The 13,317-nt window shown below is 40.4% G+C and overlaps 1 protein-coding gene across 1 annotated transcript; it reads right to left on the reverse strand.

Annotated features, from left to right (window-relative positions):
• Nucleotides 1–219: 219 nt before the first annotated feature.
• Nucleotides 220–5,186, reverse strand: LOC311062371 (mast cell protease 4-like). The gene is made up of 5 exons (XM_084081366.1): nucleotides 5,108–5,186; nucleotides 3,620–3,791; nucleotides 2,773–3,065; nucleotides 1,657–1,775; nucleotides 220–731 (listed from the first exon to the last, which is right to left on the reverse strand). Exons 1-5 carry the CDS (start codon nucleotides 5,145–5,147, stop codon nucleotides 582–584), a joined length of 774 nt encoding a protein of 257 aa, XP_083937492.1. The 5' UTR covers nucleotides 5,148–5,186; the 3' UTR covers nucleotides 220–581.
• Between the last annotated feature and the right edge of the window lie 8,131 nt (nucleotides 5,187–13,317).

Raw genomic sequence — 13,317 nt, forward strand, 5'->3', positions numbered from 1 at the left:
CAGTCAGAGGTGCACTCGGTGGAGCTGTACATAGAACTGAGGGTGATTGTTAGAGCATGGGTGACTAAATGTATACACAAGATGAAAAGTGAACACAAATGTGAACATAACATAAAAAACACTCAGAAACATTTTTTTCATGTAGGGAGATCTAGGATCTGAGTTTATTACCAGATAGGATTAAAGATTAGGATAAATAATCGTCACCCACTGGGTTAATCCATTGGTTCTCAAAGTGGGGTCCGGGCCCCCAGGGTCTTTGGGGGGTACCAGGGGGTCCCCAGCAAAATCATTTTAAACACTTTAACCACATTTATACTTTAGCTATTCACAAATAGCAGATATACAAGTTCACAGTGCGTCACTTTGTGTGCTATGAGCTTGTAGATCGGATATGTTTGAAAAATCTTGAAAATATGTGCAAATCTTTGAATATATATATATTTTTTAAAGTGAACATTTTTAACACAAATATTTTCTTCTGGGGGTCCCTGGCACAAAACGTTTTAAGATGGGGGTCCGCGGCCAAGTACAGATCAATTTGGGGGTCCTTGGCACGAAGAAGTTTGAGAACCAGTGGGTTAGGCAAAATAGCCTATCTTTTGACGGATCCACTCTATGAACGGACAGACATCCGTGGCTGTAGCCGGTGCTGCACACCACTCCTCAGTGCCGGCGACGTGCACACCGTGGAGGAAGCCGTTGTACTCCACTCCTCCGCCAGAATCGCCCTGTGGTCGACAGTGACACACAGAGAGAGAGAAGTGGGGAAAATAAGAGCGAGAGTGAAAAGAGAAAGGGAACAAAAGAGGAGGGAGGATGAGAACAAGGAAAATCGAGAACAAACTTCATGTATGTTGAAGTCTTTAGCAGTACGTGGTTCTCAAAGTGGTTCCCAAGGACCCCCGCCCCCTTGGGTCTTTAGGGTGGGAGGGGGTTCCAGGGGGTCCCCAGGAAAAGTTGTCAATATATTGTCACAATCATTTGAACCACTTAAACACTTAAACCATAATTTGGCTATTCAAAAATCGTCTGCAAATCTTTGAATATATAGTTGTTGTTTTTTTAATATTTAAAAACTTTTTTTTTTTTTACTCAAATCTTTGCTTCTGGAGGTCCCTGGCATAAAGCATGTTCAGATGGGGGTCCGAGGCCAAATACATACAAAGACATGCCCAGAAAGGGACGCCAGGTTGAAATTGGTCCATTTTTGTATGGCTACATGTCTATAAAAATGTGTGTCACAAATTAGATTAATCAAAAAAAAAAAAAAAAAAAAAAGATCTGAATAAATATGCACAAAATAACGTTGAGGTTAACAACTTAAACCCCAGCATCCATATTGTGGGGATATATTACAAGCTCACAACAACGTGCCGCGACGCCACACGTTGTGAGTTTGTCTGATCTGCCATTTTGCCCGAAAACCTTCCCCACAATAACAGAAAACAGAAAATACACTAGTATAGAGCCCTGAGGGACTCCGGTCAACCATATAGGGGTTTAAGAGGTTAAATGCTAACACTATAGGGGTGGCAACTGTCATCACCTGGGACCCCAAATGACACCCCTGACCTGTAATCCGACACACAAACATTTCAACTTCCAGAAACATTATTGTATTAATTGCTCCATCTACAAATGTAACACACTCACAGCACAGGTATCGGTACCGCTTCCAGGGATTTGGTCATAGCAGAAGGCGTTCCAATAATTCTTCTCGCATGCTGCTACCTTCATGGTGCCACACTGCAGGGCAGCTGGCCTTGGTCCGTCTATTTGGGAGGGACACGTTGCATATGGTATCATTTGCCTCCGTCACTGTATTAACAGATCTGTCACATTATAAATGCTTCCATTCACAAAATGTGTTCAGAAACACTTTTACTTATAGCTTTTAAACTATATTGATAAGACACAAATTATTATTTTTTTGTTTTTGTCGCACTCCTAAGCCAATAATTTGATGACCGGAGGTCTCTCCGGTAAGAGTCTCAATGAGTCTCCTTTGAGTCTCCTACCGGGTAAATTAGCATATTTACGCCAGTAATCAAATTATTGGCTTAGGAATGCGACAAAAACAAAAAAGTATCTCCATGAATTCAATGCTTCATGTCATATGGTGTGTAATTGATAGAAAATACGTATCATACATGTCATCCTCCATCCCACAGTATGCTTTATTTTAAAATCTGCTTTTATTTCCACTTTGATATTGCACTATAAATCAAGTGTGGGGTTCACGAAAACATTTTCTCCATAAAAATAGGCTCCTCCTGGTATTAAAAAAGGTTGAGAACCCCTGGCCTAGATCTCAGTAGGCCTGTCACAATTATTACATAATCGCCTTATAGTTACTTTTGAGATAATCGCAATTATTTTGTGTAATCGTTTCCATGTTGAAAAATTGTCATATATTTTCAAACACAAGAAAAATAGTAGAAATAGCAGATCTACAAGCTCACAAGGTGTTGAGCTTGTTGATCGGCTATTTCCACCTTACTTTTAGTATAAAGTTATTAAATATGTCAGTCATTGCTTTGTATACAGTATGTAGGTTATTTGTCATATCTGCCCTGGCCCCTGTGCAACTTCAAAGCCTAAAAGCCAAGCAGAAATGCAATTTATATTCATATGTTCCGGTGTTCAAACAACAAAAACACAATTAAATCGTTTGATCGCAATTATTTAAGTGACAATTAATCATCAGGTAAAATGTCATAATCGTGACAGGCCTAGATCTCAGGTTATTATACACAGATACTAGCTTACCTTTAACAAACAAATTACTTTTGGGAAGCTGGAAGATTTGAGTTCCCCCGTAACCTGCTACTTCAATGGGCTGGCCGATGGCAGGCCTCACACACGGAACATGAACAACGCGTTGACCAACACGTTTGAGTCCTGGCAGGTGGACGATGGGGAGGTGTGGGACGCCCGAAAACAGCTTCACCAACATGATGTCGTGGCCGGTGGCAGTAAACTGATTGGTTACAGGAATGTTGACTTGCTTTGACAACATCAAGTGTGGGGGACTGTGTGTGCCGAGTATCAAAGTCATCGGCCTGAGTGAGAAAGATATAAATGTCAGTTAGAAAATTATTATTGTCGTTGCTTTTTTGTATGGCTTACGAATGAATCATTATGGGAACCCATCGGCAAAACAAATGAACTTGGAATCTGTTCTTGAGAGCTTATGAATGAGTTGACAGCAGTGTACATTTTGACGGCAATTTAGTTTTAGTTTTAGTCCATAGTCTTTTGAATAAAATTCCAATTCGTTTTAGTCGTTTTAATCATCTGAAATGTTGTACTTTTGAGCAGTTTTTCCACCACTGCAATTCATACGGGAACTCTTCTAACTTTTTGGGGTTATTTCATTTGATTTGGAATAAAGATCTGTCAGTGTCTGCATAATGATCATGGGCCATTGTATGTATCGTCTCTGTCGGTGTCGGGTGGAAACCGACCCGGACCCGGAGTCACTTCTTGTGAATGGACCCGTGACCGAGCCGGGTACGGGTCGGAACACAGGTATTTCGGGTTACATGCCTAACCCGACGACCTCTATCTGGAACCCCTTAAGGACCCCCAGCAGAACCACGGTTGTATTTCTTACGCTCCACCACAGTGGGCAGCGGTCAGGACATAGAGTGCGCTGATGAGTGAACCTCCACATTCACCAGTACCAGTAGGACGTTGAGTTATCATCACCACGTGATACCACCTTTGATTGTCGTAACATGCTTCACCACGTACCAATCTCTTTTCAATGTTCTTTGCTGCTGCACCTGAAATCAAAACAAGATTTATTTTAGTTTTTTGACAATATCTTTCATAAAAATATATTAATAATCACAGTTCCTGGGAGGTTATTATTCAAGTTTCTGAGGCACATCACACATTCCAGAACTGTTCCTAATGTATACTTAATTATAGCAACGAAGCATAACATATCGTTGCTGTCGGCAGAAACCTCTTAACTCCATTTTTTACTTTTTGTGCTTTTTCGTAGATTAACGCCCGACTTGATCATACTACAGCGTCACACACAAATAGCATTTTGAGCTTGTAGATCTGTTACTTTTGCTATTTTTGAATTTGAACAGTATTAATTGGACATATGAGGTTTCCATCTAACAGAGACGATATATTCTTTCATTGGTGTTACATTGGCGACCACCGGTAATTCTCTTTTCAATGTTCCTTGATGCTGCACCTGAAATCAAAACACGATTTATTTTTGTTTTTCCACAATGTCTGGAACTGTTACAGTTCCAGACATTGGAACTGTAACAGTTCTAATGTCTGGAACTGTAACAGTTGGAACTGTTACACATCCTGGAACTGTTACACTTCGGGTAATGACTAATATAGGCCTGTACTTAATTATAGCTACGATACACACCATATTTTATTTGAAGATCATTTTTTAAATCAAATAAGATCAGTATAATTTAGTCTTTAGGGTGCTCTACTTCAATGGCTCACTCATGTTGCAATTAGCGTTATTGGTTAACAAAAACTAACAAATAACCAAAACTAGAACTGTTGTTATCTGAATAAAATAAAGAAAAATATTTTCTTTTTTAAATAATAATTAACTGAAACTGTTTTGTGTATTTACTAAACTAACTCAAACTAACTAACTAAATAAATAAAGAAAATGTCTACAGTATTTGTCTTGGTGAATAAGCTATTTTGTGCATAAGCCTAATACTTTGGGTGGATTCCAATATTTTTAGCTGTGCTAGTTTTAAGCTCTGTTGTAAAAAATCTTAAAAAATCTTCAACAATTGCAGATCTACAAGCAACAAGTAGTTCTGCTATTTTTACTATTTTGAGACCTTGGTTGAATCTCACTCCCAAGTAACTCATACTGTTATACAATAAAAATGTGATAATACTAAAACTAATAAATATTAAACAACAATATTTGTTTAATATTAAATTCTGACTAAATTGAAGTAACAAACTGGCTTACAAAAACAAACAAATAAAAACAAAAAAAATGAAATTGAAAACAAAAAGTCAAAATGAAGTAGACATGAAAACAAATGAAAAATGCATAATAATAACCTTGATGCACATTAGGTGGAACACTTACATGGCAGCATCAAGAGAAGAAGAAGTGTGAGAGTCTTCATTGTGGCGTCTCTTCGCTGGATGACAGGACTGACTGCATGGACAATATTTAAACTGTGTACTGTATCTAACTGTAATGCAAATACTACCAGTAGCCTACCAATCCAACACAAGAGATTCATCAGCTACCTGCTATTGGCTAAGTATAGATAAGTCAAACAAAGTGTCCTAATCTAACTTTGATCTTTCATGTCGTTGCTGTCAGTAGTTAGGGAATTTTAGCAAGATGTTTGGACCATCTGTGAAAAAAAATACTACCAATAGCTTTCTTCACCAATGTGTTCTTATAGGTGTCTAGAATCACCTCTCAATTAATGCAAACCCAAACCCTTGTGGAAAATCCTGGAGAGCCATTCAAAGTTAAAGAGCCCAGAGGACTTGGGTGAAAAATATGGGGGGGAAAAATAAAAGTCTAAAATGAACTTGTGAGGTGTCAAACTAGGGGTTTTCAGGGGTGCTGAATCCATTCCAACCATTATTTTTGAGTAAAAATGTCTCCCTGGCCAGCTAATATTGGTATATTGGTTATTGTTAAGCTGTAATGTAAAGCACAGTGTATAATCAATGGTAGGGGATTGGGGTGTTGTTGAATGGATTCTATTCTGAAAAATAAAATAAGAAAATATTGCTAAACACTTGATAAGAGTGTACACCTACTGGGCACATGCTCAGTGGGATACACTGTCTGCATCTGGGGAAGGAGCGGGAGTGTTGCATCCTGGAAAATATTTCTGGACAATTTTAAGGTATGGTACTTTATCTACTTTTTGGCATTTATTTTCCTCTGCTGGCAAAAAAAAAAGATTACTGTGAAATTAGAATATCAATTTTGTCTTTACATTGAACAACCATTAGTTAAACAATCATGACACTTGTCTTTTAGTAGGCAACAACATGGAAGAGGATTCTGTAGCTTGTGGCTTAAGGTGCTTCATCTGTGGTGGTCCTGAGACTGAGATTCAAAAGCTCTCAAAAGTCACCCAAAAAGGCACTACGATACCTTAAAATCGTCCAGACATATTTTCCAGGATGCAACACTCCCACTCCTTCCCCACATGCAGACAGTGTATCCCACTGAGCATGTGCACAGTAGGTGTACACTCTTATGAAGTGTTTAGCAATATTTTCTTATTTTATTTTTCAGAATAGAATCAATTCAACAACACTTTGCTATACAGTACACTTTGCTTTACATTACAGCTTAACAATAACCAATATACCAATATTAGATGGCCAGGGAGACATTTCTACTCAAAAATAATGGTTGGAATGGATTCACCACCCCTGAAAACCCCTAGTTATACACCTCACAAGTTCATTTTCCTCTGGGCTCCTTAACTTTGATTGGCTCTCCAGGATTTTCCACAAGGATTTGGGTTTGCATATGTATTGAGAGGTGATTCTAGACACCTACAAGAACACATTGGTGAAGAAAGCTATTGGTAGTAATTTTTTTCACAGATGGTCCAAACATCTTGCTAAAATTCCCTAACTATCAGGCAGAAACCTCCTATCTCCATATTCTAACTTTTTGTGTTTTTTCGTAATTTAACGCCCTACTTTCACACTACAGCATGTACTACATACTACTCACCTCTTCAGACTCCATCTCAGCCCGTAGCACTTGCCCTAGCCTTGATGTCCTTGCAGGATTATGCAAATTGGCTAAAATGTAACTTAGATAGCATGTTATAGACAGATGCCAGGTAATTGTTGGCCTGGCATCCTAGTGTGTATAGTTTCAATGTAGGCTGATGATAGGTTCTTGGTTTACGTATGTATTAGTTATTATTAGATTATTGGTTTACTATGTATTACTTTATTATTAGATTGCTATTTTTATGCATTTGATGTATTATGATGTATTATCTTGTGTCCTTGCTTACTGTAAATTGCTCTGGATTAAGAGCGTCTGCTAAATGCCTAAACTGTAAACTGTAAACATTAACAGGGGTAGGTATGGGCCTCACAATCGCAGGCTGCACTTGGCCCTCGGGCCGCTTATTGGAGATCCATGCAATTGTCCTGTTCTAACTTTGCGTATTCAACAAAGGGCCTCTGGAAATATTTCAGTTACATTTCTTTATTATCTCACTGTTTGATCATAAGCTACACAGAGCCGGCTGTCCACCTGGGCGGTAGAGGCAAATGACAAACCACATACTTAATCCGGCAGATCACTCACACGCCCGCATGTTTGATATGACCCTCCCTGCAAATGTCTACAAGAATAGAGCCATAAAATGTGTGATAAACCATTGCACTGCAAATATTCGTCTAACAAACTGCCCATACAAGGTCCAGCCAGGTCAGTGATTCTAAAAGTGGGGTCCCCTTGTGCCGGAGAATAGCTGCTCACAGACAGACGGACACACACACACACACGGACACACACACACACACGGACGGACGGGGTGCAAAACTACTCAAAAATACTCTCTCGCCATGCCTTTCGGCCTGGCGGACACAATAACTTAATCTCCTTTTCATGAGTATTGTTGATACAAATATTCCGTGCATTTGGGCACCAGGCAAAAAGATTTACATTTATAAGGTACAATTGTACAATATTATCAGGATTGAAGACACGCAAAAAGCAGCTGTTGCTTTTGGTATCTAGAATCTGTCAAAACAACATGCTATAGACAAGACTAGACTACATCTATAACATGTTGTTTTGACAGATTCTAGGTTCATTAATTTACCTCATAGCTAGTTTCTTTGAGGCAATAATTATTTTCAATGCCATTGATGGTGTCCATAAGTGTAACAGGCAGCTTGGTGCTCTGGGTGCTTTTGCCCTGCTGGGGCTAGTGGGGTGTGGGGCTGTTGCTGTAATGCTTGCCTACACTTCACCCTGAGTGTAATATTAATATTTCATATAATATTCACCTTGTTTGCTGCGTAGGGTTTATGCCACTTACTTTGATCTCACACTTGTCAGTCACTCTGGATAAAACGTCAGTTAAATTGTAAATGATAATTGTTCATGTTCTCTTGAGCTTTAAGAGGCATCTTTACGGAACTATGAAGAAGTTTGTTTCTGGCTCAACAGCAGAAACAGACGTGGCATCTGTCTATCTCACTCTATTTGCCTAGCACTCCCATCCACTCTAAAGGCAGTGAAGCACACCATAGGCAAAACCCTGTTAATCTGACTCTCTAGTGTACAATTTGGTTACATTTGTATACTCCCCAGTGTTAAATTAACACTGAGGGTGAGCGGTTGAAAAGGTTCTGTTTTTCTGCATTGATTGTTTAGTTAAGCAGAATATTTCTGGGAAATTATTATTCTAATCCTCTATAAAAAGACTGATTTAGACTTTGACGTACTGTACATGCATTTTCACGCATTTCACAATTTCTTTCCATGGTTGTATTAAGAGAAACAAGCCTTTAGGATCTTCCTACATGAAAGCCCTTGTACCCTGACACTGCCTCCTCCCAACTGTGGCCACCTTTGAGTGTAACTGATCATACTGTAGTATGTTGTATAGCCTATGTAGGCAGCATTGTAGTGTTGTTCCTGAAAAGCAAAAGTGCTCAGATAAGTTTTTATGAATGCAGAATGTCCAATCTGTATGGTAGAGGTCTCCCTGCTCTTGTATTGAGACAGTTAGATCCTGTCAAAGGTCATGTCTCACCTAGACACAGGATCTGACACAAATTTTTCAAGATTAAATTCATCCCGAGTAAACAGGCAGGCACTATTAGCTCAATGGTAAAAATGTCAGCACTTGCGCAGGAAACCGGGTTCAAATCCAGGGTAAAGGAGGAAAGTTACATAGTGCCACTTTAATTATCAAAACAGAGTTATTGTTAACATGTGAATTATGACACAGATGTTGGTGCTCCATAATAACGGTGCCCTAGATTACAGGGGAAGGGGTCACACTTTCTTTTGCAAAAATGGTCAAGCAGTGACCGCAGTCATTCTATATTGCTTTTGATGAATGTCTGCTAACAAGTATGATAATATATTACATCAAGACATAAACAGAGTTAGGTGCTTTTATTATTAGTTTGCCTAATTCTGTAGTCTACTCTGTAGTACTTCGCCTCAGATGCAACCAACTACTGTGCACTGTGTGTGTGTGTGTGTGTGTGTGTGTGTGTGTGTGTGTGTGTGTGTGTGTGTGTGTGTGTGTGTGTGTGTGTGTGAGAGAGAGCATGTGTCATAAATGTCACAGTGGCCAAGGCAGGGGGGGGGGCTATGAATTGAACATGATGCAGGAGTAAAGAAGAAATCTTTTATTAATAATGACAATAATACCAAAGATTTATAATGCGCTTTTCTAAGTACTCAAAGTCGCTTTACATGGGGAGAGGAAATAAAGGAAATCAAATGTCTATTAAGAAAAAGCTAAAACAATGAAAGTACAAGAATAATTACCATAAAACATTCAAATAAAGGTTGAGAAATGTCTATAGCCTACTCAGCCTCAGATGGGAAATGGAATTGTGAAGATATGGGTTTTGAGGGTGCGGTTTTGAAGGAGGGAAGGGAGGGGGCGTCTTGAAAACTGTTCCTTGTTTTGCTAGGGACCCCCTGAAGCACAGTGTTAAATGTTGTCTGAAGTCTGGCTGGCTGTGATTAGTGTAGCAATCACAACCATCAAATCATCTAATCATGATATATCAATGATTAGATCATTGTTTGACTATATACAGCAGTTTTACAATTTCAAGGAACCCAATTCAACATGCATTAGGCCACAGATCCCATGATCCCCATTTGATAAGAGTTTTATCAGGGTAAAAAAGACACGTTTGATCTGATACGGTCTGTCTTTTTGGATCAGAATTTCTTAGCTGTCACATTATGTCCAAAACTGTAACTTTTTCAGGATTCAAATTCAAAAGCAGAAAAAGTAGCAGATCTACAAACTCAAAACGAGCTTCGAGCTTGTGGATCTGCTATTTTTGATGCTTTTATGTATGATCAAGTAGGGCATTAATTTACGGGGGAAAAAAACACAAAAAGTTATAATATGGAGATAAGAGGTTTCTGCCCGACAGTGACAATATCAGTGTGGCTTTGTCTCAAAAGGAGACATGTTTATGCAGAGCAGCGTTATTGTTTGAAATATTTACATTCTATGATAGCGTCACTGTTGGGTGGAAAACTTTTATCTCCATATTTCAACTTGTTATGGATTTTCAAAAATGTATGCCCTATACTTCATCATACAAGAGTGTCACACGTCACCACGCAACACTTTGTGAGCTTGTAGATCGGCTATTCTGACCATTTTAGAATGTTTTTAAAAATGATAATAAAAAAGGGTTTTGGACGTACAAGGTTTCCACTTGACAGCAACTATATAAATGGCTCATAACAAACACGTGATTGTGGCCAGAATAATTCCTTCCTACTCCCTAGGATGACTAAAGGCCTGATTGACACTTTGGTTGCACTTTGGTGTCGCACATGCAAAATAGCTGCGGCGCGCTGTGAGCTTGTAGATCGGCTATTCTTGGCATTCAACACCTTCGCTGAGTTCGCTCCATTGTATGCAGATACCCCATGTACATTTATCCCGCGTACCTTGGGGTACCTGGGGTAGGAAGCACAAAACAAGAGTCGATACTTGGTATTTAAGTATGTTTCTTCATGCAATGGTTTACAGGTTGAGTCATTTCTAATGGATAAACTTACATACATGGAGCTTGCTCTTTTCAAGTTATCAGTGTGATTTTCACAAATTGTTGCTTGTTGCGGTGGAGTGGAACATATAACGGACAGATCCATAGTGTGCTTTCAATGAGCTCGCCTTCCCAATGTGTGTGTAACACCAGTTATATGGCCCTGGACGTTCCTGGGCATTGCTGACACAACACTGCATCAGTGGCTTCATAATAATCTTCAGTCCCTTATAAGGGACCTCCTACACCCCCCCCCCCCTCCTATATGCCATAGTATGATCAATGATTATACTTTTCAAAATGTAGAGCAAGGATTTGGTTTGTCCCTTCTCGCAGGTTGATGGTGCCCTCTGGAGGTTCAAGTAGAAATATTGAATATAGATTGTTTATATATAAGTGATAAATAGCTCTATATTCTGATAGTAATCATTGCTATAGTGTTTGTTCAGTAACAGGAGTGTCCATGTCTCTTCAGCTCTAAACAGAAAATACATTTTCAGGTCGAATACCAATTTTGTCCAATCGGGAGAGAGACAGTGCTTAATTTGTGCCGGAGCAAGCCGGAGCTAGCTCCAGCACCTCTTTGATTGGTACCGGCACCTTTTTGTTTGGATCCGGTACCTCTTTGATTGGATCCGGCACCTTTCCCGTCAATGAAAATCTATAAATAAACTCTGTTTTTATCTCTGTTCTCTCTGTGTTTTATTTCTCTCTGAAGTGATGCCCGTTTGCTTATTTTTTTATGCATTTTAATCAGGAAAAAATAAAAGAGGGGGAAAAAGTGATTTACGGAGTCCCGTGTCACCCCACGCAATGCGTAATGAGTTGTTTTGTTTCCGCACCGGCACTGTCCGGTGTCCGCACTCAAGAGGTAAACAGGTAGTTATCGAGCAAGCGTTAGCCTACTGCTAAAATGTCAAAGAGACTAAGCCAGAGGAGTAAAGTAAGAAGCAGGAATATGGAGGAAGCGGGCTCTATGGATGTTGTGTGGGCGGTTTTCAACAGATAAATTGAAACGTAAGCACACGTTGTTTACTGCTATTTTCTGTTGTGTGTTTTGATTAGGAGCGATGTTTGTGCTGTGAAATTATGAGTGTTTGGCAAGTGAAAACGTGTGGAGTTGTATGGGCTGCAGCCACTGCACTGTGGGCAAAATAAGCGCATCATTGCTGTTAACCGTATACGCACTCAGCATGGACAGTCATGGACAGTGTGTGTGTGTGTGTGTGTGTGTGTGTGTGTGTGTGTGTGTGTGTGTGTGTGTGTGTGTGTGCGCGTGTGCATGTGCACGCGACTGCCTATGAAGTATGATGGGGAGTGTGTGTGTGTGTGTGTGTGTGTGTGTGTGTGTGTGTGTGTGTGTCCAGACTACCTGCTTAGGGCATAGCAGTGGCGGCCATTTTCTGGTTCCATCGTTCCAGACCCCATTCATTTTTCCCATAGAGATTTCCAAACATATTTATATCAATTAATTTAAGCCTAGAATCAAGCCATCCAGGATCCTGGTGATTCATGACCACAAAACATTTGATTCTGTGAAAACAAATTATTGAAAAGCGCAAAACAAAGGGTATTTATTAAATATAGTATATCATATACAGGGGTGCACATAACTTTTTAGGTCTGGTACGCAGAAGAGCACCTGGACATGTGACTTGGTGCGCATGGCGCCCGTCCCGTATTGTCAACGGGGGGGGGGGTTCAGCCCGGACAGTTTTGTCAACGGGGGGGGGGGGGGGGGGGGGGGGGGGGGGGGTGGTCAGCACGGTGCCACCGGACAGTTTTGTCAACGGCGGGGGGGGGGGGGGGGGGGGGGGGGGGGGGCTCTGCTTCTAAATTCAGCCGATTTTTGCCGTTTTTTTTTTTTCATGCTGTTAGATAAAGCCCCCAAGGTTGGTGCCCTGTGCTGCTGCGCTGATTTTATCCGCCAGATTGGGACGTTCACGGCATATTTTGCACCATTACTGCATCGGTGACGAGTGCCTCTAACAGCCGCTGCTGGCTGCGTGCACGCAGCGAGGCAATGCGAGGCGATGCGACGCGAGTCATATCTCTACCCCTGTGCCTAATGGCTGTACATGGGGCCGACGGGTGCTTTAGAGTGATTGTGTGAGTGTGGCTTCAGGAAGTAAATTCCTAGCCTCGATCTCCAGGCTTTTATTTTTTAGTTTTGCTAAAAAATAAAAGATTGGAAATTCCTGTCCCAGCTGTTGGTGCGCAAAAGCGCCTCGCGTCGCCTGATGTGGTGCGCATTTTTTATTTTGGGTGCGCATGCGCACCTGCGCACCAGTTATGTGCACCCCTGATCATATACTTAAATGATTCACCCGCATCCTGGATGGCTTGATTCTAGGCTTAAATTAAAAAATAATTGATATAAATATTTTTGGAAATCTCAATGGGAAAAATGAATGGTGTCTGGAACGATGGAACCAGAAAATGTCCACCACTGCTAAGCCCTATACTGTAAGCTTCCAAAGCCTTCATTTGGAGGAGCTTAGGGCCTTTCTCGTATACTTTGTATGG

This window comes from Gymnoscopelus microlampas (assembly GCF_963454915.1).
Source record: "Gymnoscopelus microlampas genome assembly, chromosome: 15".
NCBI lineage: Eukaryota > Metazoa > Chordata > Actinopteri > Myctophiformes > Myctophidae > Gymnoscopelus > Gymnoscopelus microlampas.

Coding starts and splice junctions, on each gene's coding strand:
- LOC311062371 (XM_084081366.1), bottom strand. CDS start 5,147: ATGAAGACTCTCACACTTCTTCTTCTCTTGATGCTGCCAT. Junction 1,776..2,772: donor AAGTAATTTGTTTGTTAAAG/GTAAGCTAGTAT, acceptor CCTCCCAAATAG/ACGGACCAAGGCCAGCTGCC. Junction 732..1,656: donor GCGGTACCGATACCTGTGCT/GTGAGTGTGTTA, acceptor TGTCGACCACAG/GGCGATTCTGGCGGAGGAGT.